Raw genomic sequence first — 26,754 nt, 5'->3', positions numbered from 1 at the left:
TTCTGTAGTTGGCCGATGCGAAGAGGGGAACAGGGAAGACCCCCCACCCCACCCATCCCCAAAAAACCCCGCCCCTCTAGCCTCGCCTTCAAGGCGCTGCGGGAAAACGTGGGAAGCAGGGAAGTAGGGAATTTTGTGTCAACGTGGCGCAGGCGAACCAGTCCCCCGAGCGCTCGGCCACGCCCATCATCCCACCGCGGCCCCGGATTGGATATTGCAGAGATGAGGGGCGTGCCCCGGGGAGACATCAGCGGAGCGAAGAGATGAGAACCATTCGGAGATTGGGGTGCCTGGACGCTGCATCTTCTTTGCGGAGGAGGTAAAAGACTTGGGGAGGCGGGCAGGAAGAATCGATGTCTGGCCTAGGGATGACCAATGCAAAGGGGTTGTTGGATGGGCAGAACAGAGATCAGGTCTTTGGCGGGCATCGGGGAAAGGCAATCTTTTTTTCCTTTGTTAAGGACGGGCAGCATTGGAATTGGGACCAGGTTGGGATGCTCTTGATTTGACTTATGAATGAAATACGGGTGGGTGAGAGGACCCGATTGTCCGGGAGCCACAGAGAAGATCGAAGCATCCAAGGGGGTGTTGGAAGTATCTGGCGCTTTGCTAGAGGCTATTGGAGCAAGAGTGTTTGTGGTTTACAATTGGGAGGAGACAGTCTGGTGGCTCTAGCAAACGGAGCAACGTGTGGCCACGTGTGGGATTTTAGGGGCAAAACTCCCAGGGGACGCTAAAACCCTCTTTGCCACCTCTGACTGAGAAAGTTAGTTATTCATACCAGAGTTCTCCATCTTGCCCCGTTTTTTAAATTTAATTTGTATCATCTATTTTTTACTACTACCTATGGACCTGTAGTTAGATTTCCTCCAAGATATTTTCTGATATGGGTTATCATCTCTTTTTTTTCCTTTGCTCCTTGATTGAAATATGTATTTTCTACCAAAAGCAATTATAGAGATAAAGTAGCGTTGAATTCCACAGATTGTGGAATCCCTGGAGCAGAGATTCCTGTGGTTCCATCTTAAAGCTTGAACTACTTAATTTGTCTTGGCATCATATGAGAAGAAGGGACAGAGCCGCTCCAAGTCCTCGGAGAGGGGCGGCATACAAATCTAATAAATTATTATTATTATTATTATTATTATTATTATTACTATTATATATGCATTCCTCCTCTGCAAGTAGCTATATTATATTGTTTCACCACAATCCAGTATAAAGTCAGTAAATGTATCTATATGGCAAAGCCTCTGGTTTCTACTATCAGTGTAACAATATTATTCTGAGTGGGGTGTTGAAGAAAGGGATTAAAGGAAAATGTAATGCAGAAAATGCAAATGCAGAAAGTGCCTGAATAACAATTATCTGAATTACACTGATCATTCACAAAACAATGGTTGGGTGGGTAGTGAATACCCAGTGTTAATTGGGTCATTATCACTGTCGCTACTGTTTCTTCTCAACCCCTTTGCCTCTACAGCTTTCTAATGAAAAGGTTAGTAAATGAAGACGCATTTTGGGGGCAGGGATAGGCAACAATGAAAGTGAACTGACATTGTTTCTTCCATAATTTTTTTTTTTTAAAAGAACCCTGAGGTCTTGTCTATGCCTCTAGCTAGAAATTCTGGTCTTTCTTTATCAAAAGTTCCAACAGGTTAACCAAGCATGGCCCTGCCTAACCTTTTTAAAATTAGCCACCAATTAAGCTATGCCACTTGCTATGACTGAGCAGAAAGGTTTTCACCATAATAGATTTGCTATTCTTTAAGAGGTAGAATTCTTAATCTCAGATCTTGATTGTTTGCATGCAGACATTTCATTACCCAAATAGGTGATACCATCAGTATAAGTACCCAGCCGAAACGAAAAACGCAGTGATGTTATCTTAATTGGGTACTGAAACATAAACTCAGAGAACACCAAGAACTCCATATTTCAGTCTTGGCTATACAAATTATCTTCTGTTGGCACTCTTCAAAATGCCTAGTTGATTTTTTTTCAATTTTTATTGTAGTGGAATTACTTATTAATCTGGCTTTGTGCAGGGGCTGGAGGCTTTGTTGGGTTTCATTCGGTACAGGATCTGCCACAGTCCAAGGAATTTGGCAATAGCAGTGTCCTTTTTTGTAAAAGCTGTGTTCCCTTTCTGTGTCACTTTGTTCTTCAATGGCTTTGTTCTGGACAGAGCGGGAACAGTATACATTGAGCTACTTCAGGAATTGAAACGTTCTGTATTCTGGGCAGCAAACTGAGAACTGGCCTAATTTGCTTCTGCTGCTGTGATCTGCTGATGTTTTCCCCCCTTGGAAGGTGAAGCCCTTATTACTGATCCCATACCTCCAGCAGAGTCTTTGAGAATGATAGAGCTTTGTGTCTGGATGAATGCACTAGGATGAAAGAAAGTAGAACGACTAAGTAGAGAATATAGCTGGGAATGGGGACTTGATGGTCTTTGGTGTGGAGAGAGGCCTCAGGATAAAACCAGGTGATTGGCATCTGATCTCAATTCTATATTCATTATGACTGAAAGGCATTGTTTCAAATCTAAAATCAGTGCAGAAAACAAGTAACACGTTGCTGGATTTTATGAGAGTGGGAGATTCTGCATCTAATCTCTTGCTCAGACATGGAGTTAATTTGATAACTGGGCCAATCTTAGCCGTTTTACAGAAAGGTGCATTGATTATTAGATAAAACATAAGCATAAATATGCAATTGTTAGAAAGGGGGAATAAAGCAAATAGAAATATGGAAGCAAGATATTGGGCTTTGGTATCTTAGCAAAGAGAAGAACAACATTACCAATGTTAGTAGCATCATTAGAATTTGTAGAACTTTACCAGGCACAAAAGAACAAGCCCAACTCCAAGGATCTTATAATGTAAAATGTGATTTTTTTAAAAAAAAAGAAGATGGGGGAAGGAGGGTTAGGCAAAAAAATAATAAGCAGAGCATGGTGATATGGACTGAGTAATAGCAGACCAGTTCTCTATGTCTTAGAGATTCATAATTTCAAATCATAGTAAATATTATTATTACCTAAAACATCTAAAGGGTGCCAGTTTTGATATGACTTCAATGGAGTGTAATCCACAGAATGCTACAGGGGTAGCCTTAGAGCAGTGGTCCCCAAACTACGGCCCGCGGGCCACATGTGGCCCACTGAGGCCATTTATCCGGCCCGCCAGTGAGTGACAAGAGCACAGGGAAAAAAGAGAAAGAAAGAAAAGGGAAAGAGAGGGAGGGAAGGAGAAGTGGAGAGGAATGAAGGAGGGAAGGAAGGAAAGAAAGAAGGAGAAATGGAGGGAATAAGGAAGGAAGAAAGGAAGAATGAATGAATGGAATGGAGGGACAGAGGAAGGAAGGACTGTTTGGGGGGGGTGTAATTTTTTTAAACTTTTTTCTCAACATACATTCAAACAACACAGTGTACCATCTAATTTTCCATGAATAAAATGTGGTATTTTGTTAGTAACTAATATCAATCATCAAAAAAGTTGCAAAAGGTTTTTTTTTCTAATTTTGTCATCCAGTTACATTCATTTTCTTTTAATTAAATTCCCTCCTTAATGTTCCTTCAAAAGTGCAACACCAATTATATTTCTAACATATTAACCATTATGCCAAAGTGCTTCCTTCTTTCTTTGTACATTTTTCATAAGCCAAAAAAACCTTGTATAGCCAATCAGATTTTAACAAAAGAAAATTAAAAACAAAACATAAACATATATGAATTTCAGATCTTCTCCCCCCTCTAAATAGTACGTTCCCATTTTGTTTTTTACTTTAAAACAAAGTATGTGCAGTGTGCATAGGGATTTGTTCATAGTTTTTTTTTATAGTCCGGCCCTCCAACAGTCCAAGGGACAGTGAACTGGCCCCCTGTGTAAAAAGTTTGGGGACCCTTGCCTTAGACGAAGGATTTGAAGGAAATTGGAGAGATGGTGGTAATCTCCAAACTCTGGACAGCCATAAGAGAATGAATGTCATATTTTTAGGAAGCAGGAAACAGTAAAGTTGGATGGATACAAGGAACAAAATTTCCAAACCCTGATGTATCAGGATATGTATATAACGTATGCATTAACGTGTGTTTTTCTTATTCATCATTTTTATTTTTCCAAGAGGTATACAATGGCTTGGCAGAACACGCTTTGCTACTATTACCTGTTGACCGTATGCCTCGTCTGGGCCCAGGCCAAGCCACCCCCTGACAAGAAGGATCGTGTCCATCATGGCCACGACCTCAGTGATCACCCACACGATGACAACCAAGATTTCCATTACGATCATGAAGCCTTCTTAGGCAAAGAAGATGCCAAGACATTTGACCAACTAACTCCTGAAGAGAGCAAAGAGAGACTGGGGTAAAGATTTAGCATTGGTGAAACTGAACAAAGAATTTTGCATTCCAAAACTGGGGGAGGAAGATCAAATGTTTAGTCCTGTGGGGTGCAGGTTTTTTAGAAGACCAAAAGGATGGAATGTAGGGATTTGCCTTTCCCTACAACTCATAGACAAACTATAAATTTTTGTCAAAAAAACCCCCAATAACAACAACAATATATACAGTGTTCCCTCGATTTTCGCGGGTTCGAACTTCGCGAAAAGTCTATACCACGGTTTTTCAAAAATATTAATTAAAAAATACTTTGCGGGTTTTTCCCCTATACCATGGTTTTTCCCGCCCGATGATGTCATATGTCATCGCCAAACTTTCATCCAACTTTAATAAAAAAAATTTTAATAAACTTTAATAAACATGGTTAGTAATGATCTAAATGGTTGCTAAGGGAATGGGAAATTGTAATTTAGGGATTTAAAGTGTTAAGGGAAGGCTTGTGATACTGTTCATAGCCAAAAATAGTGTATTTACTTCCGCATCTCTACTTCGCGGAAATTCGACTTTCGCGGGCAGTCTCAGAACGCATCCCCAGCGAAAATCGAGGGAACACTGTACTGTAAATCTGTTCAGTGGTTTTGAGCATAAGCAGATTGCAGAAATCAGTTTTTACTTAGAGTCAGTTAACTGAACATCACACCAATGAACAAATAAACAAATTGCCTAATTTGCAGAGCTAAAGATATCAAGAAATATGTTTTACTGATTGGTTTAGTTCTTGCCACTGGCTGGTGAAACCAACTGTGAATGGTGGCAGATTAAATATAAGAATTATAAGTTGTTTCTCTAGGAGGGGATTGTAAATATGATGGCTTGTTGTATGTAAATTGGGTTAAGGGTGGGTCAAACTGGTTACAAGCATATTTGAAACAGATAGTTTATGAATTCCCTGTCACCTAAGCTTTATACCCATTTAGCCCATTTTAACCAAAAGAAAACTCAACCAAAATAATAATGTGATTAACAAACAAGTCTCATCATATAGCCTTTTTTTCTTCGGGAAGCTCTTCTCTTGGACATATGCAAAGAAAGAGTGCTATGAATCCAGAATCTTTTAAAAATAGTTCCATCCAGCCATTTGACAATCCTTTCTCCAAAGTGATATTTCTCAGCCCTTGTAAGATGTTCAATTTCCAGCTTTCTACTTTCTGCCTCAAGTCACCCTTTATAAAAAGGTGGTTGCCTAGAGCAGTAGACCCCAATCCTTTGGGGACCAGGGACCAGTTCTATGGAAAGAGTTTTTTTCCACAGACCAGTGGGCCCATGGTTTCGCATGCTTCCTGCATCCTATGGATGGGGCTTCGCTTGTTTGCCCAGCTTGGTTAATGGCATGCCAGTGCTGGGTCCACGGACTGGGGTTTGGGGACCCCTGGCCTAAGTGATATTGAGAAATAAGGCATATTTCATAGTGATCTTTTCATAACGATTTCTAGTGAGAGGGTGAGAGATCCTGATTCTCCTATTACTTCAAGGAAATTGGCTTTCTCATCTAAATTCATCATCTTTACTAAGGAAACATGCCTGTGATTTTCAATTTTTTTAAATACATGTTAAATCAAGCACATACATAATTAAGATAGGGCTCTAAACTGGTCTTTGACTCCCTTGGTCTATTGCAGTGATGGTGACCCTTTTTTTGCTCGGGTGACAAAAGAGCCCACCCTCATAATACAATTTCCTCTCCCCTATGTATGCAATCACATTCCCCTGTACTGCCCCCTCGCACCCGTGCATGGCTTGGGACTTCTGGTAGGCCCATTTTTTGCCCTCTCCTGGCTTCGGGAAAGCTTCCAGAGTCTGTGGATGGCAAAAAACAGGCCCAATGGGCCTACACTGGAAGTTCATTTCTGAACTTTCATTTGGGACATTGGGTCCATTTTGTGACATCCACATGCTCTCCTGAAGCCTGGAGAGGATGAAAATGTTTTCCTCCACCCCCCAGAAGGTCAAAAATCAGCTGGCAAGTGCATACATCCGCATGGAGCTGACATAGGGCAACAGCTCGCATGCCTTCAAATATGGCTCCACGTGCCACCTGTGGCATGCGTGCCATAGGTTCACCATCACGGGTCTATTGGATCTTAATAATGGCCCTAAAAATGTGCTGTAGATCATTCTCTCCCAGTGGTGTCCTTGAGAAGTATAAGCCCTTCACTTTCTCAGAAAACCTAGCTTCCCTGCCCAATGTGTTCCATAAATGTGTTACAGGTGGTTCATGAGATTCTTTATAATAATAATAATTTAATAATAATTTATTAGATTTGTATGCCCCCCCTCTCCGAGGACTCGGAGCGGCTCGCAACAGACAATACAAAATGCAAATCCAATACTAAAAACAATATTTAAAACACTTATTAAGAAACAATCACACAATCCAAACAAATCAAACAAAAAGCGGAACAGCCCTGGGCATATCAATGTATATTGTAAAATATCAGATTAGAGTTGGGCAGTCCAGGGAGTTTTTGCAAGCCACAACTGAGTTTTCATGCTTATTTTTGTAGGAAGATTGTGGACCGAATTGACCGAGATGGCGATGGTTTCGTGACTCAGCCTGAATTGAAGGATTGGATCAAGCACACTCAGAACCGCTATATCTACGAGAGTGTGAACAAGAACTGGAAGGACTATGACAAGGATAACGATGGCCAAATCACTTGGAATGAGTTCAAAAAGACTACTTATGGGCACTATGAAGGTGGGAGAAAAAGAGTTGGGATAATCATATGTTTATGTGGGAGGGGAGAGAGAAGAAACATTAAGCAGGTACTGTACAGTACCTCCTCTGCTTAATGAACAGAGGAGGCCAGGAAGTACTGTGCTCACCTAGCCTGAAAAAAAGCAGATTGAAAAGATAGACAGTATCTTGAGAAGTTAGGTTAATAAGAGTACAGTGTTCCCTCGATTTTCGCGGGTTCGAACTTCGCGAATAGCCTATACTATGGTTTTTCAAAAAATATTAATTAAAAAATACTTCGCGGGTTTTTCTCTATACCACGGTTTTTCCTGCCCGATGACATCATACGTCATCGCCAAACTAATAATTTTTGCAAAAAAAAAAAATTATTGTTAATAAATAATTATGTTTATAAATACCAGGATCACTAAGTGTCTTATTCAACGGTGAGTACCAGTAATAATGATGAGTAAATGGTTGTTAAGGGAATGGGAAATGGTAATTTAGGGGTTTAAAGTGTTAAGAGATGGCTTGTGATACTATTCATAGCCAAAAATGGTGTGTTTACTTCCGCATCTCTACTTCGCGGAAATTCGATTTTCGCGGGCATTCTCGGAACGCATCCCCCGCGAAAATCGAGGGAACACTGTAATTGATAAAATTTGTCTTCTCGCATTATTAATGCTATATCGCATCAATAATTGCTTTAAAAAATAGTTTCCTCTATTAGAGCAGTTATTCCAGAAAGGACCCAAAAATCAGCATTTGCAACACATATTTTAATTTCCTAATGACCACATGGTTCATTACAAAAACCTCACCCACTGCACTTAATACGGAGAGAGGTTTGATTATCACTCAGAATTATAGGCTCATTCTGATGAACTTTGGAATTTTGGGTATCATCTTTTGTCTGTGAGCGATTATGCTCAACCAAACCTGTAGGAAAATAAGTGTTAATTATGTGCTCAGGTTTACCTGGGGGATGGTTTCACTGATGCTCATGCCCCTCCTTTCTTCAGGAGAAGAGTTTGGTGACCTTGAGGACAAGAATTCATATCGGAGGATGTTGGCCAGGGATGAGCGGCGATTCAAAGCTGCTGACAAAAATGGAGACATGAGTGTGACGAAAGAAGAATTCACAGCCTTCCTTCATCCTGAAGAGTTTGACCACATGAAGGACGTTATAGTGATGGTGAGGCTGGGCATGCTAATACTAATCAGTGCAAAATTACTCTGGTTTATCTGGCTATATGAATCTAATCATTGCGGCTTAATGAACAATAAGAGTTCACGATACTATGTCATAGAGCACATTATGTGAACCCTGTCCAGTCAAGGGACATTTCTACTTCTTACCCAAATTTGTTTCCAAGCAACCATTCTATGGTTTCATTCTCTGTGTTTGCATATAATTGGATTTTCAAATTCCGATAGAATCATCTCAATTTCTTTATTTATCATATTTATATGGCTGCAAAAACCCCCAAAAAACAATGATTATAAAAATCAATACAAGTGCAAATACTAACATTCATGGGTTATTTACCCTTAACAATGAGGGGAAACTGGAAAAAACTATTGAAAACAGAGAACCTATACATGGAAGAAAAGTAACATTAAATGGTTGCTTACTGAATTTATATCTGGATCCCCATTCTCTGTTTTGCCCTAGCTGATTTTAATAGTTTGACCAGTGTTCTCATTCACATGAAGTCTCAATCATAAACCATAATTTTTGAACTCTCCACAAGCTAAGCCAAAACCAAAACAAATTACAGCTTTTAACGCTTTTATACAGTATCAGGTGGGCAAAAATATTTTTTATATAAAAGTAATGCATGTATCTTTAAAGAATTAAAAATACCTACAATGTGAGCATGCATAGATCTTGTGAGATGCTTTATCTTATTTTTTTCATACATTCAGTGTCTACCTCTGCTAGTATTATGGATTAATCTTCAATTTAACATATAAATCCAAATACCATATTAAAAACAATGCTTAATCAGGTGAGGTTTTTTCTCAATCATAGAAACTAGAAGATGTGTAGACTTCAGTTCCCAAAGTTTCCTAGTCAGCAAGCTGGTTGGAGAATTCTAGGAATTGAAATCTTTAAATCTTCAAATTATTATGTTTGAGAAACACTAGTCTGGATTCTTGTCAACCCGACTAGTAAGTAGCAAGGGATCAGAGCAGCTTTGCTTCAAAACCTCTCAAAAATATTAGGTAGATAATTATACCAGGACTTTCAAATAGCACATAGACCAGGAATCTCCAAACTTTTTTGGGTTTTAGAGTTGTGGACTTCAACTCCCAGAATTCCCCATCCAGCAAAGGCAGGGCTGGAGTTTATCCAGTTAAAACAAAGATCAAAGACCAAGAATTATCTGAATCAGAATAATCTGATTGCATGCTGCAGAAGAGCACTGTTTTGATCTTCCTAGCTAGTGACATATATTTGGGGCAGCCTTTCTTAAAACACTTTGCCATTAAGAAATCCTGTTTTCTGTGATGGATGGTATACATACATATAAAACAAGTTTATTACATCTATCTTAGAAGATAGCTGTCACTAGGGTGATTCATAAAAGAATGGAGCCCCAGCCCCAGAGCTGTTCAATTTTTATTTTTTTAAACCTTTTATTCCTGCTTTGCAGTTTCTACTTAAAGTATATTCTTTCTCTCTTCCCCACTTTTTAATTGTACCTTACCTCTCTTGTGAAATGTTAGATTTTGTCTTTACAAAATATTTCAAATGATGTGAAGGATCTCTTTCTAAAGGATTTTGTAATTATCAGATTAAGATGTAGCACTATTCTAGCATCCTATTTTAGAATCCTCCTGAAGAATCCAGAGCTCATTTTTATATGGTAAAAGATAGCAATGGTTTTCTATATGCTTGCAATATGATAAGCAAGAATGAAATGTGGCTACTGCTATTCAGGAACTGAAGTGAGATGCTGATTTAAAATCAGTTTGTGTTTTTTTAAAAGGGGAAAATATCCAAAGCCTGTAATATTCTGTCTGTTTATGAGTTTTTTCTCCTTAATGCTAGAGTCCAGTATTCAGTTTCATTCAGCATCTCCTCTCTCCCAGGTACAAAGTTGACTTTAATCTTAGATAAGTTCTTCCCAATTTCTTCCAAGATCATGGTACACATGGATACAGCTGTAATTTTGTGTTAGAGTGGCTGCTTTGTAGAATGTAGAAGGGATCATACTCAATCTAGATAAATATGGGGAAAATCCCATCTGAGACCCTGTAGAACAATTCTTTATTAGAGTGTAGGTCCTCTTTTGAGTAACCATGGCCCAAACTTAGAAAGAAATTATGACTTGCTCACATTTCCCATGATTTTCCTTGTTCTGCAACAAAAATATACTACCAAGCATCTAGGAACTAAAAATGCCTTTTACTACAGGCACTATTTCTTGAGGTTTTGGTATCTTTTTGGCACAATTCTCTATGGAAAGATCTAACTGTACCATTAAGAGTTACCTTTCTGATTTTTCAGGAAACCCTGGAGGACATAGATAAGAATGGTGATGGCTTCGTAGAAGTTGATGAATATCTTGGTAAGAATTAAGAATTCTGCCTGAATAGTAATGTATTACAGTGTTCCCTTTATTTTCGCGGGTTCAAACTTCACGAAAAGTCTATACCACGGTTTTTCAAAAATATTAATTAAAAAATACTTTGCGGTTTTTCCCCCTATACCACGGTATTTTCTGCCCGATGATGTCATATGTCATCACCAAACATTCGTCCACCTTTAATAAATATTTTTTTTAATAAACTTTAATAAATAAACATGGTGAGTAATAATCTAAATGGTTGCTAAGGGAATGGGAAATCGCAATTTAGGGGTTTAAAGTGTTAAGGGAAGGCTTGTGATACTGTTCATAGCCAAAAATAGTGTATTTACTTCCGCATCTCTACTTCGCGGAAATTCGACTTTCGCGGGCGGTCTCAGAACGCATCCCCCGCGAAAAGTGAGGGAACACTGTACTGCCTGTTAAGAAGTAGGGTGGTTTGGGGCAAAGCTATTAAGGTTTTTTTGAGCCCAGATGGAGGAAATACCGAGACTCAATATCTCTCCTATCCTATTCCTTCATTGACTTGCCTTGATTAGAAGAAAGGTTGTATAGGTCCAGCAGCAGGAGGGGCGGGTTAACAGATTTTTGGTATCTCACTTATTCCTAACTGATCAGGTGACATATACTCCCCGGAAACTGGGGAGGCAGAACCTAGCTGGGTGACAAATGAACGTCAACAATTCCTGGAACACCGAGATCTCAACAAAGATGGAAAGATGGATCGGGAGGAAATTGGGCACTGGATCCTGCCCCCAGACTATGATCATGCTGAAGTAGAATCCAAGCATCTTCTTGTACAGTCGGACAAAGATCTGGTAAGAATAATCCATGCATGGGAAATACAATGCAATGCTCAGGTTAATATAGGAGTTGAGATATGTGGATGGTGTGTGACCCACTAGAATTTTTTAAAATACCTAAGTTGGGCATCTAAGTCTCAAATTCTTGAGTCTCCAAGAATTAAACTGAAGAGTTTACTTTAGGGCAATTTTAGCTCCAGATCTCTTGACCTGGATATGGAAGTAGGTTTTGATCCTCCCTCAAATCATGCTGGGTATCAACGCATTCCTTAAAGACTTCTGTCCTAGTTTGCTTGCAATTGGGATTACTGAGTCCAATGCAAATTCATGAAGAAATGTCATTTTTTTTAAATTATGAAAGAAAACTATTTTTGGGAAAATAGAATTTAAGAGTCCATTCTTTCCTTACTTTTTCCTCGCTTTATCTGATTCAGAAAATTGGGCTTGTACTCTACTTTCGGAGACATGGTGCAACTAGGTCAAATCTTGGCATAAGTTATTTTATTTAACCTACAAAGGGAAGGAAACAAAAGCATATAGCAGCTCATCAGGCTTTCATTGTAGGTTTGCCTGCTAACATTGGGCAAGATCTGACCAGTACTAGCATAGTCGTCCTAAAATTTAATTCTTGAAGCTGTTCGTTATTTATTCATTTGTTCATCTATCTTTTTATTAAATTTATATGCAGCCTATATCTCAGTCTCAGTGATTCTGATGCTAGTTGCATCTCTCAATGCAACTGAAATCTATCCACAAATGCAATTTTAACACAATCTCAAATGAATACTTGAAAGCTTGCCCTTGACTGTCTCATCTTAATTAAGCGGCACAAGGCTAAGAACACATCCAGCTTCTAGGACACCAAATGTATTTTCAGCTCAAGACCCAAATTTCATCCTCAGGGAAACCTCTTTAAAATATTGGTCATTAATGAGAACATTAGTCTTAAGGATTAACCATACACTAAGGAAAAAAATAATGTCTGTCCTTTACTGAAAAACTTTCTCTGGTGTCCACAAGAATAGAAAGCTGAGTTTCCAAGGCATGTTTTGTTATGCTGAATCTCTTAAAAGAAAGCAGACTTCTTTTAGGAATTAAAGCAAAACACTCTGTCACATAAAAGGTGTAACATGTACAGTGTCCAGATCCCATGGATATTTTGTTCCTAATTGTGACCTGTGGGTAGCTTCATGTCATACACTGCCAATTCCTAAGATACGCATCTCCCACTACTTGGCTCCAGTGGTATAGCTTTATGTTTTGAAATGGAATAGAAAGTGAGAAACTGGGAATTTACTGTTGCAGATCTTTTTTCTTTTTAAGTCGTTCCGGATGGGGGGGTAAAACACAGTAGTCTCCGTAGTGCCACTAACAACTTTAGCCTTCTAAATGAGAAAAAAAGCATAATATTTAAACTAACTGCCTCCTCTAATGATCTGTCATCACATGTTCTAAGAGACTGGAAGCATTCATATTTTAAAACGGTGTTCTTTCCCACTAAAAAATTAACACGAGTGGCTCTTAAACTAAGGTTTTATGTATAATTTACTAATAGCATAAATATAAGAATGTTTAAAAAAATAAATGATTGGGATGTAATTGGGTTTTAATTGTGCCCTTCTCTCCTTGCCTTTCTATTTCTCTTCTCTCACTGCTTCGCTTCCTCCCCCCTCCCTCCCCCCACATCGCAGGATGATAAAATAACCAAGCAAGAGATTTTGGACAATTGGAACATGTTTGTGGGGAGCCAGGCTACCAACTATGGTGAAGATTTGACAAAGAAGCATGATGAACTGTAATTGGCCTGGGTAGGGCACATACAACAGCGGGTTCTCCCTTATGTGGGAGTGGGAGAAACGCACTCCAGAAGGAATTGCTGACTATTTATTGTTGAAAGGGTCTGCTTAAACTTTCTTCAAAAAGTAGTATAGCTGACATACTTGGGCGGTTTTCCCTAGGAGCCATTCCTGTTCTTCTGCAGCCTCTATCTCCCCCAAAGCACTGAGGCCCCTTGTCACGTTATAAAGATCTCCATGTTCCAGAGACGTTTGAGAAGGAGATTAAATACACCTACACTTTCTTTCATCAGTGCATTTAATCTCTTCTGTAATGTTCTTAATGCACCTCAGTTCTTCCCTTGCAATCCACACTCCATCTAAGGGAAACCAAAGATTAGCACTCTCAAAGGCTTCCCTTCTTTTAAGAAGATAAAACATGGCTCTTTTCAAACACTTGTCTGGGATCTGTTGGGAATAATGAAATGACCACTTGGGTTCAAAATTACCTCCTATGTCCGTTTTTGTAGGTAAAAAAAAGTTGAATGCAGGTTGAATGTATTTTTAAGCATCTTAGTGATAGCCAATACCTTGGATAAATACTGCTTATCTAGGCTTGTAGTTCTCTCTCTGTACCCCTTCCTTCTCCAGGATAACAGGCTTTCCCGGGATGAAGTCATGGAATTGATGAAACAAAGCATTCAAAGCGCCAAAGAGTATAAAAATACAGCTGATTATCTGGGGAGCCGCCAAGAATTGTGACCTCTTAACTTGTAAAATTTTGGATTACTAATAAAACCATTTCCCAACCTATCAAGATATTGTGCCATAGATTAGACAATAGAAGCAGCAAAATTTTAGGGCAAAAAAAGTTGATCCAATAGAAGAGTATGTCACTTTTTTTAATGGTATCAATTTAGATGATCTTTGCTTATATGAATTGCACCCTCTATTTTCTTTTCCAAGATAGAAAAACTTGTCAATGAAATTATGAGTCTTAAAAAGAAGCTCTTGATTACACATTTCCCAAATTAACAGTTCTTTCTGTTAAAAACTTTTAAGAAAGTCTGGCTTTCAAATTACAGGATACTTTGTGTTTCTTTATATGCAATTTTTATTTATTTATTTGGTTTCTATGCAATATTAGCTCTTTTTAGCTAGCAGATGCCAGCCAGCATCAGATGGAGAATCATCCTTTTTTCCCCCGTCCGAATATATTAAGCTTGCATCACAGGCCGAGATTTCTTGGCTTCCAGCTCCACGCCTGACCCTGCAAATCCTGTGCCACCCTGGAAAAAGAGAAAACTCGTAAGGAAAGAGGACTGGCATGATGAAATGAAGGCCCACCCTTATCCTGTCCTTGATGGTAACGGAGTTTAAGTTCTGCTCAGTGCTTGGCCTGGGCAACATTACAACTGAAGCCCAAACTGCTTTGATTGACAGCTAATCTTGGGGCATGTGATTGCCCTGAGAGGAGGAAATTCTCTGCAAATATTCAGAAGCATTTGGAGTCAGTATGTAGTTCCCTATTCTCTAATTTTCATATCATACTTTGCTCTAAACCTGGGTTAACAAAAAAACTAATGAGATTGTGAGACTTGCTATTTTAAAACCTGCCATATCATAGTGTACATGAAATGCTTTATAAAATATGCTAATAGTTTTCTACAACATGCTAAACCACAAACGTCTGTAGGTGCCCAAGGGTAACATTCACAATCCATATAATCCCAGATAAATTATTTCTATTCGTATCTGTACAGATCTTTGAAGCAGTAGAATGTTTCCAATATATCGCACAATACAGAAATTATTTCAAAGCATAGCTGGAGAGATACATGATGGTTATCTTTTTCTTTTTTTTTTTTTTTTAAAGAAAGTAGCCCTTGCTTAGAATAGGGATCCCCAACCGTGGCAACATTAAGATTTGTGGACTTCAACACCAACTTCAAAGCTGGATGAGGAATTCTGGGAGTTGAAGTCTACAAGTCTTAAAAGTTGCCAAGGTTGGGGACCCCTGGCTTAGAAGGCTAAAGGAAAGCCATCTTATCGAGGAACTTCAATAAAACTTCAGCACAAAGATGCTAAGATTGATTTCAGACCAACTCTCTTTCCACCCTTCAAATGTATTGGAATTGTACTATTAAAATTGCCTATTCTGGAAGCCACAGGACATGTGCATTAATGTGCAATCTCACCCGTTGTAAAACTATGATGTCTCTGTCAGTCAACTTCTCTCCATTCATTGGATCAACCATATCCTTCTTGATAAGTTTTTCGACACATTCCAGAGTCACAACTGAGCCTCTTGGGAGGGAAAAAGAAAGAACCTTGTCAGACAGATTCCCATGCTTGGATCCAATTAGAGATTCCATCTCGTATGCAACCTTCCCTCTCAGAAAAGCCCCCTCTCATTACTCACGATGGACGGAGCACAGCACAAGGGACAGAGTTTCCAAGCATATCTCGTGTGACAGCACACACATAGCGGTCCTGCCGGTTGATTAGCCCAACGCGATCCACATTAGCATCTACAGGGGTGAAGTGCACTGGGATCAAGTCTTTCAGCTTCAGTGGTTTCCTACTCATGGGGCAGTACACGCACTTGTCCTAGAAGAAATGACATGAATAAGATAAACTGGGATTAGATAAAATGACCCTAGAAAGTGGTGGCTGGGGTTTCTAGTCCTATCTTAGGCACAATGTCAAGCTGGGCCACACTCTCATCCTTGAAAAGGAGGCAGTGGTAAACCATTTCTGAAATCCCGCTAAGAAAACTGCAGAGATTTCTCCAGGCAGTCACCAGGAGTGAAACACTACCCAAAGATATGCACCACCACACACATAGGTTAGATTGGAATATAGAAACCTGTATTCTAAACCTGTTTTTAAGCCATGGTGACAGAGAGGTTAGAATGCAGGGCTAACTCACACCTCACCCCAGGTGTTCAATTCTGAGCGGCTCAGAAAATGCATTTTTAAAATAATAATAATACAGTGATCCCTCTATTATCGCGAGGGTTCCGTTCCAAGACCCCTCGCGATAATCGATTTTTCGCGATGTAGGGTTGCGGAAGTAAAAACACCATCTGCGCATGCGCGCCCTTTTTTCTATGGCCGCGCATGCGTAGATGGTGGAGTTTGCGTTCCCCGCCGCCCACGCAAAGGGGAAACCCCGATTCGGCTCCTCGCTGCTGCTGCGCTACCGAGCAGATCAGCTGCTGGGCAGCCGAAGGAACCTTCCCTGGGTCTTCCCTCTTGCTGGCGGGCGGGCGAGCGGCGGGCATCAGCGAGGAGCCGGGGTTTCCCCTTTGCGTGGGCGGCCGGGAAGACCCAGGTTGGGGGTTCGGGGGGGTGCTGGGAAGCCCCCCAGGCCGGCTGCGACCTTTTAAAACAGTCGCGCCGCTTCCCAGCTGACTCCCGAAGCCAAACCCGGAAATGGTTTTTTTTTTAATTAATTTTTTTTTTTAAATCGCGATATAGCGTTTCGCTAAGATCGAGATCGCGAAACTCGAGGGATCACTGTACACCATACATTATAAATACATTTTAATAGTATCTTCCAGGCAACCTGACATTATTTTCCCCAACCAATAGATAATATTTAATCATCAAATAAGGAAATTAAATATTTTAAAAATAGTTCCTTCATATAACCAGATCATTTAAACATGGGGGGAAATTTTAAAATATTAGAGGTGAGCAACTATTACGACTAGTTATGGGATTTATGGTTCAACAGATCTGGACTGCACCAGTTTGGAAAAGGCAGCATAAACCTTTGATACTTTTCAACCAACATCCATGAATAAGGAAAAACAAGACTAACAGAAGGGCTTATGATCTGGGGAGGAAAAATTCTAGATCCAATAGAGCTATTAAGTAAATGCATGAAATAAAATGTAGGAGTTTTCCTGCTTAGAACTCTGAAACTAAAAAAACTTAACTTTTTTAGTTCCACAAAAACTTTGTGAATACAGCACCACATTAACCCAAGATTTAAAGGTTCTTTATAGACATGGCAATTAAGCTGGTTCTGTTTTGTGGTGTGCACAAACTGCAAGATGTACATATCCTAACAGGAGGTATTAGGACAGGAGTGTCAAACTCAAGACCTGGAGGGAGGCTGGATCTGGCCTGTGGGGTGCTTAGATCTGGTCCGTCATGGTGCCTCTGCCAGGGGGAGGAAGGTATCACAAACAGCTCGGGAGCCTGTTTTCTTTGGCAGAGCACTGGGGCTGCCGCAGTTTCCCCCGAGTGCCATTGAGCTGGTCATGCTCACCCTAGCCCTTGCTGAGGTCAAACACAGCCCTGATGCAGCCCTCAGTGAAATCAAGTTTGACATCCCTGCATTAGGAGAATTTTGAAAAAGAATGACAAAATAAGAACCATATTAATTCAACCTTAAGAGTTTTTGTTGTTCTTTATAGAAATTATGGCAGTTAAGCGGGTTTAGCTTTGTAATGTAGTCAAACGGAAAGGTCTTGAGAATGACAAAAATAGCTCACTGGTTTTGGAACAACTTTGGTCTTGGCTTCAGGCGTCAGCGAAGGGATCCAAAAACTTGGTAGCTGTTTGGCCTTTTCTCCACTGCTGGACCCAGCTTGAGGATCTCCTACAAGGCAAAGAAGAACAGAGTTATTGTATATGGGACAATAATGTTTTAATTTTAAAAACCCAGAAAATAGTCCTTGAAATCATCCCTTTTACTACTTGTATTTAGTTCTCCACATAATTTACATCTGAAACACATTTCTTCCAACAACGGATAAGCTTCTTAAAGCTGTCATGAAAGAGCTCCACATTTATCTCTTTAACTTCACAACCTCCTGAGTGGCTCACAAGATGTGAGGCCCAGATTCGTCATGTTGCAGCAAATATCCTGCTAGTGCTTCAGGGATAGGTTCACATCGCGACGTGCACATGCTCAGTAGCTATAATCAGCCCGAAACACAGCTGAGGAGCTGATCAGCTGTGCTTTGGGCAAAGGAATAAAGGTATGTATAAACCTGGGGATGGGCAGGAGGGCTCTTTTTTAAGCAGTAGCAGAGGAAAAAATTTCCAAACAGTAAAAAATTCAGGGGGGGGAAACAAAAAATAGATGGGGACACCCATGGATCAGCACCGACCAAACCAGATCTGTGACGCCATCATGACATCACCAGCAGGTCACTGCTGGTTCAGGTGATCCAGTCCGAATTGGGGGAGAGGACGACTCACCCCTCTTCTTCTTTCAAACTCACTTAATCATTTGTTGACTGTTGCAATTAAATGTTGCACACACATACACACACATGGCCCCTCTCAAGGCTTATCTGTAGCCTCATTTTTTATTCAACCCTTGTAAGAAGAGACTGTACTCCCCATGCCCCACAACCCTGCTTTCTAAGGTTGCTCAAGCCAATGCACCATGAGTTACAGACATTGCCAAAAGGCAAGAGAAAAATGAATAGCTTCATGAACAGTCTGCTTCTGCAAGGCAAGCACCATCCGAATGGGGGGAAAGGGAGCAATTCTTATCAAGTCTGGCAGCATCTTTTACATTTACACCAGACCAGGCACGGCAGTAGAAAGAATCCATTCTTGTAATACCTGTACACAGAAGACAAATATAATATTTCCCTCTTCCATCACCAGTTGCTTAGATATTGCTTGCATTCCTGATTTACCTGACTGACGATCAAAGGGATTGAGGGGTTTGCTCACAATGCTCAGCTCTTTGTCAAGGAAACTCTTGACCTGGGACTCTTTGGCAGCCTTGCTCAACTCTGCCATTTCTGCCTTCTTTTCATTCTTCTGTTTTTCGTAGGCCTGCAGATGCCAAAGAAGAGGCATTCACTAAGGGACCAGTCACTGCTGCTCTACTTTTCAGCATGCCAACTGTAAAATCAAATGCTCCTGTTCTATATAAGAGATGTAGGGCAAACATGCAGTGGGGATAACTGTGCTCATTAAAAGCAAAAGTAAAGTTTTAAAAAATGCTGCTGGCTTTATAATTAAATGAGAAGAGTTTGAGCAAAAAATGAAAAACTTGATGGCAATTAGATGAAGAAACTAGATGCAGATGTGGAATGCCCAACCAACAGCGGCACTACCAGAGTAAAATACATTTGATGGATCCCAGTATCACAACCTTATAACAGTGCTACCAAGGAGTTAAGATACTAGATACCCAGACAAGTAACTGAGACATAAACATAAACCAAAATTTGGCTTCTAGTAGAGATGTAGTCTTGCGAAAGAATTATCACCTGAAAAGGGAAAAAGAAGAGCCATTCTTTTTCCCTTGAATAGCTTCCAGAATGGGATTTGAAGATATACCAACCGAATATACAAATTCCTTTTTATTTTTGATACTCTAAATCCAAGACTGACCAAAAGACAGGATATGTCTCTTTTAACAGTTAAATCTCTTTTTAAGTCAGGAATCGATGGCCAATAAGGTCCGTATCAACTTTTACTAAAGAAACTCCCTCTTCCATAAATTTATCTTCCATTTCTAGGAATTTTATGTACAGTGGTACTTCTACCTAAGAATGTCTCTACTTACGAACTTTTCTAGATAAGAAACCGGTATTCAAGATTTTTTTGCCTCTTCTCAAGAACCCTTTTCCACTTACAAACCCGAGCCTCCAAAACTGTAACCGGAAAAGGCAGGGAGAAGCCTCTGTGGGGCCTCTCTAGGAATCTCCTGGGAGGAAACAGGGCCGGAAAAGGCGGGGAGAAGCCTCTGTGGGGCCTCTCTTTGAATCTCCTGGGAGGAAACAGACCAGAAAAGGTGTGGAGAAGCCTCTGTGATGCCTCTCTAGGAATCTCCTGGGAGGAAACAGGGCCAGAAAAGGTGGGGAGAAGCCTCCGTGGGGCCTCTCTCGGAATCTCCAAGGGGGAAACAGGGCCTCCGCCCTCCCTCCCCAATTGCATGCATTATTTGTTTTTACATTGATTCCTATGGGAAAAATTGCTTCTTCTTAAAAACTTTTCTACTTAAGAACCTGGTCACGGAACAAATTAAGTTCGTAAGTAGAGGTAGCACTGTATTTGTATCTCACATGTATTGTTTTTATAAATAGCTCAAGGCAGCAAGAATATCCAGAACACTTTAATCATTTTTTCCCCACAACAACCACATCTGAGGAGAAATGGGCTGAGAGAGCTATTGGCCCAAATCATTGAGCTGGTTTCCATGGCTAAGGTGGAATTTGAACTCCTGCTTTCTAGCCTGGGAGACCAAAGCAAGAGGGACCAAATATGGCCACAGCTATGGAGTTCATCTGCAGTTTTCAGTCAAATCCTAAATGTATTGTTTTAAATGTTTATATATTTATTTTGGAAGAAATATCTCAGAGATGTTTATAGATCAAAACTGAACGACCACTAAAAATCTTTCTTGTTTCTACACCTACTTCCATATCCTTTCTTAATAATAATAATAACAGAGTTGGAAGGGACCTTTGAGGTCTTCTAGTCCAACCCCGTGCTTGGGCAGAAGACCCTACACTACAGTTTTGAACAGACTGTTGCAGCCTCATTGGTCAGATGGTATCAGCCCCTCCTGGCCATTAGACAATGATTGTCAGAGGTTTTGGACATCTTTCTGCTTCAAATGGAGCCTACAGTGAATCAGAGGATAAAGGCTTTTGATCTGGATAAATGCTACTGAATATCAGGCCTATGAAAAGGAGACTAAAATAATTAATGTGAATTGTTATAAAGATAAAGAATCATCTTAAGTCCTTATAAAAATGCAGAAGACCCAGTAAAGAAACCATACCAAACTCACTTAGCTAAGTCATGTTTACTGGATTAATTTTCATGTTATATAGCATAGATATTTTATGTTCACAAAAGATTCACTTCTTTTCTGCATCTTCTTTCATTTGCTAGCATTTTTAGGCACTGTCTTCCAATATATCTATTAAAATTGACAATTTTAATTCTTTATAACACATTCTTGTAGCTCTGTGTATTGGCATACCTTCATTTGCCGGGCAATTTCCTTTTTCTGATGTAGGATATACTCCAGGATAGCTTCTTTTTCATAGAGGTATCCATCAGGGCTGGAAAGGAGGAGCAATAAGTATCACTTGTAAACTCACCATAACTCAAGCCCCCATGCCTATTGACTATAGTGAGAATTTCAGAGCATAATCATATTCAGTTATCGGCTCCTGTATTCTAGGATAAATCTGAAAAGTCATAACATATGTAACTGAATGGCAAGATGGGGCATGTTTTTTTAATGTCCAGAATGACCCTTAAACCTTTTGAGACAGTAACAGAGAAGAAGCAAATGGTTAGGGCTACAGTTTGTTTTTCTGAGTTTGGGGCAGGAAGTTGGCAGGTTCTTTAAAAAAAAATTAATTATGCTAAGCCTATATTAGAGGTACGTTTCAGCTTGTGTGACAAACTGTCAAGAAACCATGCCATTACAATTAGAGGAAGCTTTATGGGCTTCAAAAAAGTGGCTCAGGAAACACAAGTTTCAGGGTCAAGGAGGAGAGAGATGAAACCTCAATTTTAACCTCAATTCCTCCATGAAACAGAAGGTAATTATTTTCCAAACAAAGGAAGAAGGATGGCACCAAAAGAATTAAGATTTTGCAGGAAGGGCATAAAAGAGAAAAAGTCGGTTCTTGTGGGTTCTTCCCTCTCCCCTGTCCTTGTAAAAAATAAAAATGTAGTATTTTTTTTTTAATACCTGGGATGATTTAAAAGGCAAAGTGCATCTATTTCACTCTCAAATTTCTTTTCAAAACAAGGCTTGGGCCAGCTTTAAATGTATCATGCAAACAATAAAATACTGTCAAGTGGGAAAAGGTGCAATCACTTTATCTGTACTTACATACTAAAAAGGCTTCTACATGGTTTTTTTTTTAATCAACAGGCACATCTAGCAAAGGAACAAATAAATTAATGATACTGGGCGGGCAATTATCTTTTGTCTTTAGAGATTACATTCTTGACAACGTTGACAAACAGGGCAGAACTTCAGCGTAAGATTTTGAAATATTTTGGAATGGATCCCAACTGATAATTACGTTACAACGGGGTCTTTGCAAGGCTGCAGGGAGAGACAACAACAGTCAAAGTCCTTGACAGCATCTTTGCTCAAACGGATGTTCTGTGTCCCATAACCAGAGGCAGCTGAAAAAAACAGAGGGAAGAGAACAGTATTGAAAAAAATCTGTTCAAATGGCTGCTCTGGATTGCTGCTTAGAACTGGAAAAATATAAAGTTTGATAGAGTGATAGAGTTTACCAAGAAGGCTCAGGTTGTTCCAAAACTTGTAGTGTAAATTAGTTTAAGTCTGAGTTTCAATTAAATACTAAAGCATATTAATCACACTTTAGGGGTGTGACCAAAACTCTGAACTAACCTAGAAAGTGTTCCAATAACCAGCTACTCATAAACAGCTCAAAGGTAACTGCCTTCCAGTTCTGGCCTTCATTATTTCACTATATTATGTCTGAGCAAGCAGAGGAGTGGGGGAAAATTACTCCCAAACCTTATGATAATCCTCTGAATTTTTTTCTATAAAAGCAATATAAACTACACCTTGAGGATGTCAGTTAACAAGATCTAGGGACTTCATGAAAACCTTTTCTTTCCACTGAATAAATGGAAAGAAAATGTTTTAACTATTCTTATTTTACCAATATATTTCTCCTATCCTACTTAAGACATCCTCTTCACATAATCTCTGGCACTGTGGATTGCTTTACCTCAATATGATTTCCTGCCAGCTCTAGCCAGCATGCCAATTGATATGCTAGCAGCACAGAATGAAAATTGCTGTTCAACACACATAGCTGAAACAGGCTAAGAAAAATTGCTTTGCATTTCCACATGCAATTGTATTATTGCAATGACAGGCAAACGCTCAACTAAGGAAGCACTGCATATACACTTTACTCTGTGGCCTCCTTACCTGTGTCTTTTTTCTTTTCATGGTAGGTGTAGACAGCTCCCGCTGTACAATTCTTGCCATGCCGCGTCATGTTGATGTAGATGGACAATCCAGGGAAAAGCCAACTCTTTTCTGACAAGAAGATATTACAAATTAACACTCGCTAATGAAATACAAAGGCAGATACAAAGAAACTGATACTTTTACATGGGAAACAGATTAAAATAAACCTTATGGTTAGAAATGGAGAATTAATGTGGCTGCTCCGACTCTTTGGAACCAGCTACCTCCTGACATCCAGACTACCCCCACCCTACTGGCCTTTTGAAAAGCCTTAAAGACCTGGCTTTTCCAGCAGGCTTGGGATCATTGATCAGATGGCATACCATCGGGATCCGTCCATTAAGGACATGCATGGTTTTCTAATTGTTGGTTTTACATTGTTTTGAATTGTTTTAGGTGAGTTTTTTGTTGTATTTTATGTGTAGACCTCAAACCTGCCAAGTGTATCTGTGGTTATTGAAACAGATGTTCAAGTGCTGCCTCTATGTTGGTTGAGACAGGCAGGATTCCCTATGTTGGTTGAGACAGGCAGGATTCCCTTGGGTACCATTTGTTGGGGGTTCAAGGGAAAGGGAGGGTTTTGCCTTCTCTTTCGGCTCAAGATCCCCGTGTACAATTGGTGGGTCATTCTGTGACACAGAATGTTGGCCTTGATGGGCTTTGGCCTGATTCAGCATGGCTCTTCTTATGTTCTTATGTGTATTTGGTGGTGAGCCACCGAGAGTCCTTTGGGAGTTGGGTGGCTTATAAGCCCAAACAATTAAAATAAACAAAATAAAGAAAAAGGGAATAGAGCATATATATAGGATGATTAAATAGGTTAACATAGGCTAAGTATATATTACGGATTAAAGATCTTTAAAGCTTTAAAAGTTATATAAGACACTAAGACACAAATTAGTCAGGCAGAGGATGCCAAACAACTCACAAGCCACACTTTGACCACCACCAGCCTCTCTTTCTGACTCTTTTTCGGGAGGACCTTCCGGCTGCGGGTGCCAACAGGAACAGCGACAGCAGCCTTCCCTTTTCCGCAGTCCAAAGCGACCTGCTGTACCGAATGGAGGACAGCCAGCAAGTGAAACTTTTGGCAGATGCCTGGTTGGGGTTGCAGATCAAAATACCTCAAAAGGAGCCAGATGAAAGATTGGGCACCTTAACAACCATTCCTGGCCTCTCTAGGCACTTATACCGTAATTTTCTCTCTCTCTCTGCCGCTCTTCTTTCCGTTTAAGAAACGCTCAAGAAAACGACTGCTCGCCCCTCCTGGGAATTTTCTTCCCCCCAAAACCGGAAGCCGGAAATCTATGAGCCCGGAAGGGCTCCAAAGAAAGGTATCCCTCCCCCGGATGTGTATTAGATAAAGCGTCCGGCGAACAAGGGAAAGAGGGCCTTAAAGGTTTCTGACGTTAAGGAAGCGTTCAGACCTGTGGCTTTTGTCTCTGTCTGTTGTGGCTTTTTCTTTTTTTAAGGCCCCAAAGTACTTTTTACCAAATTTTCTTTGCAGATGTGGGGAGAGAGACTGGGGGCGGGGGGGGGGGGACGACAACAAAGAGATTTTTCCTCTTAAAATGTCTCCAAAATTATGAGACTATTTTTGCAATTGCTGTTTCTGTGGATCAGCTATTATTTATTATTTATTATTTATTTATTTTGTCCAATACACAATACACATTGAAGAGAATAGACAAGTAGTAATATATATAAAGAAAAGGATAGGAGAAAAGATATATGAAAGGAAGAAAAGATAAAGGAGATAAAGGAGAGACAATGGGACAGGGGATGGAAGGCACACTAGTGCACTTATGCATGCCCCTTACTGACCTCTTAGGAACCTGGAGAAGTCAATTGTGGATAGTCTAAGGGGAAAATGTTGGGGATTAGGGGTTGACACTACTGAGTCAGGTAATGAGTTCCACGCTTCGACAACTTGATTGCTGAAGTCATATTTTTTACAGTCAAGTTTGGAGTGGTTAATAAGTTTGAATCTGTTGTGTGCTCTTATGTTGTTGCGATTGAAGCTGAAGTAGTCATTGACAGGTAGAACGTTGCAGCATCTGATCTTGTGGGCAATACTTAGATCATGTTTTAGGCGTCGTAGTTCTAAGCTAGACCCAGGATAGTGAGTTTAGTTTCGTAGAGTATTCTGTTTTGAGTGGAGGAGTGAAGGGCTCTTCTGGTGAAGTATAGTTGGAGTTACTTAGCTATAAGAGTATATTTCATACTTCTATTCCAAAAGATACTTGGAGCAGAGTTAGCAACTTCTGTAATACAAATATTTTGAGGATCAGTCCTGATGGCTAGGACTGATGGAAACTATTTTCTAAACTACTCATAATGTACATAATGCAGAATGTACTATGTATTAAACTACTAGAATGTACTAAATCTTTCCATCTCTTAAAAGGTTGATTTACCTAAGCTTGCTATTTCCAAGTCACTTTCTCCAATCTAATTGAAAGTTGTGGATTTTGCAGTTTGCATATGGAGGAAATCAGGTGGGGGGAGGTGATTCTTGCATTGTCAGTCTTTTCTAAGTGCTTTAAAATAAAAGTGGGAAATGCAATTGTGTTATTATCTATATCAGGGATATGCAGGTACTCCTCAATTTACAACCACAATTGAGCCCAAAATTTCCATTGCTAAGCAAGACAGTTCTTAAGTCAGTTTTGCCCCATTGTATGACCTTCTTGCCACAGATGTTAAGTAAGTCATTGCAGTTGTTAGTAACACTGTTAAGTGAATATGGGTTCACCATTGACTTTGCTTGTCAGAACATCATAAAAGGTAAATCATATGATCCTCTGACACTGAAACATAATAAATATATGCCAGTTGCTAAGTAGCTGAATTTTGATCACATGACCATGGGGATGCTCCAGTGGTCGTAAGTGTGAAAAACAATCGTAGCTCACTTTTTTCAGTACTATTGTAATTTTGAATGGTCACAAAATGAATGTAAATTAAGAACTACCTGTACCGCTCTCTTTATCAGGATTTGCAGTCCACCAAAAACCTTACAGAAATCACCACCTCTTATCAAATCGGAGAGAGAGAATCTTAAAATCTGGCAGAAAACATTCCAAGTGTACTTTAGCAGAAAGCATTCTACAATTGGAGTAATATTGATTAATCATTCCAATTACTCAATTATTAAGTTCTTCTACCAGAACTAACTCCCTGAGCCCAGGTCTGATGTTTTTGATCTACCATTCTAAATAACTGAGAAATACAAAACTGGACAAACCTTGTAGCTATTCTGAAAGAAATGGAGTAGCATAGGAAATATTTTAGTATGACATTCCCTTGTAAAGTGCATGAAGGCAGATCTTTGGGTATAAAAAGGATTTTTTTTGGGGGGGGGGGGGGAGGAAACAAATAGAGAGAAAATAACTATTACCTAAAAGAATACTATAAAATCAATGGCCCTTTTTGTTTACACAGGAGTTTCTCCTGAACATTGATTTTACAAAAGGGTGGTGACTGGTGAGTGAGGACAAAAGCCGGTCTCTAGAGTATCTGTTACTT

At 39.8% G+C, this 26,754-nt stretch overlaps 2 protein-coding genes across 3 annotated transcripts; one reads left to right on the top strand and one right to left on the bottom strand.

The window, feature by feature from the left end:
- The first annotated feature begins 216 nt into the window (after nt 1-216).
- RCN3 (reticulocalbin 3) lies at nt 217-14,069 on the top strand. 2 transcript variants are annotated; one of them, XM_070729289.1, is made up of 7 exons: nt 217-319; nt 4,129-4,370; nt 6,910-7,103; nt 8,105-8,277; nt 10,600-10,660; nt 11,297-11,496; nt 13,173-14,069. In XM_070729289.1, exons 2-7 carry the CDS (start codon nt 4,138-4,140, stop codon nt 13,278-13,280), a joined length of 969 nt encoding a protein of 322 aa, XP_070585390.1. In that variant the 5' UTR covers nt 217-319; nt 4,129-4,137; the 3' UTR covers nt 13,281-14,069. The 2 variants fall into 2 exon arrangements, with proteins under 2 accessions (XP_070585390.1, XP_070585389.1); XM_070729288.1 differs by having other exon boundaries at nt 245-319; nt 13,908-14,069.
- Nucleotides 14,070-14,352: 283 nt separating this feature from the next.
- On the bottom strand, nt 14,353-24,597 carry NOSIP (nitric oxide synthase interacting protein). Its single transcript, XM_070729290.1, has 9 exons — nt 24,155-24,597; nt 23,185-23,295; nt 22,295-22,400; nt 21,232-21,313; nt 18,926-19,067; nt 17,765-17,871; nt 15,679-15,866; nt 15,455-15,563; nt 14,353-14,545 (listed from the first exon to the last, which is right to left on the bottom strand). Exons 2-9 carry the CDS (start codon nt 23,252-23,254, stop codon nt 14,474-14,476), a joined length of 876 nt encoding a protein of 291 aa, XP_070585391.1. The 5' UTR covers nt 23,255-23,295; nt 24,155-24,597; the 3' UTR covers nt 14,353-14,473.
- Nucleotides 24,598-26,754: the final 2,157 nt, after the last annotated feature.

The sequence above is a fragment of the Erythrolamprus reginae genome, chromosome Z (assembly GCF_031021105.1).
Source record: "Erythrolamprus reginae isolate rEryReg1 chromosome Z, rEryReg1.hap1, whole genome shotgun sequence".
Taxonomy (NCBI): domain Eukaryota; kingdom Metazoa; phylum Chordata; class Lepidosauria; order Squamata; family Dipsadidae; genus Erythrolamprus; species Erythrolamprus reginae.
This window is presented reverse-complemented; position numbering and strand designations above follow the sequence as displayed.

Coding starts and splice junctions, on each gene's coding strand:
- RCN3 (XM_070729288.1), top strand. CDS start 4,138: ATGGCTTGGCAGAACACGCTTTGCTACTATTACCTGTTGACCGTATGC. Junction 7,104..8,104: donor TACTTATGGGCACTATGAAG/GTGGGAGAAAAA, acceptor TCCTTTCTTCAG/GAGAAGAGTTTGGTGACCTT. Junction 8,278..10,599: donor TGAAGGACGTTATAGTGATG/GTGAGGCTGGGC, acceptor CTGATTTTTCAG/GAAACCCTGGAGGACATAGA.
- NOSIP (XM_070729290.1), bottom strand. CDS start 23,254: ATGACGCGGCATGGCAAGAATTGTACAGCGGGAGCTGTCTACACCTAC. Junction 15,867..17,764: donor CCAAAGTTGTTCCAAAACCA/GTGAGCTATTTT, acceptor CATTTCTTCTAG/GACAAGTGCGTGTACTGCCC. Junction 15,564..15,678: donor TGTGCTGTGCTCCGTCCATC/GTGAGTAATGAG, acceptor TTCCCTCCCAAG/AGGCTCAGTTGTGACTCTGG.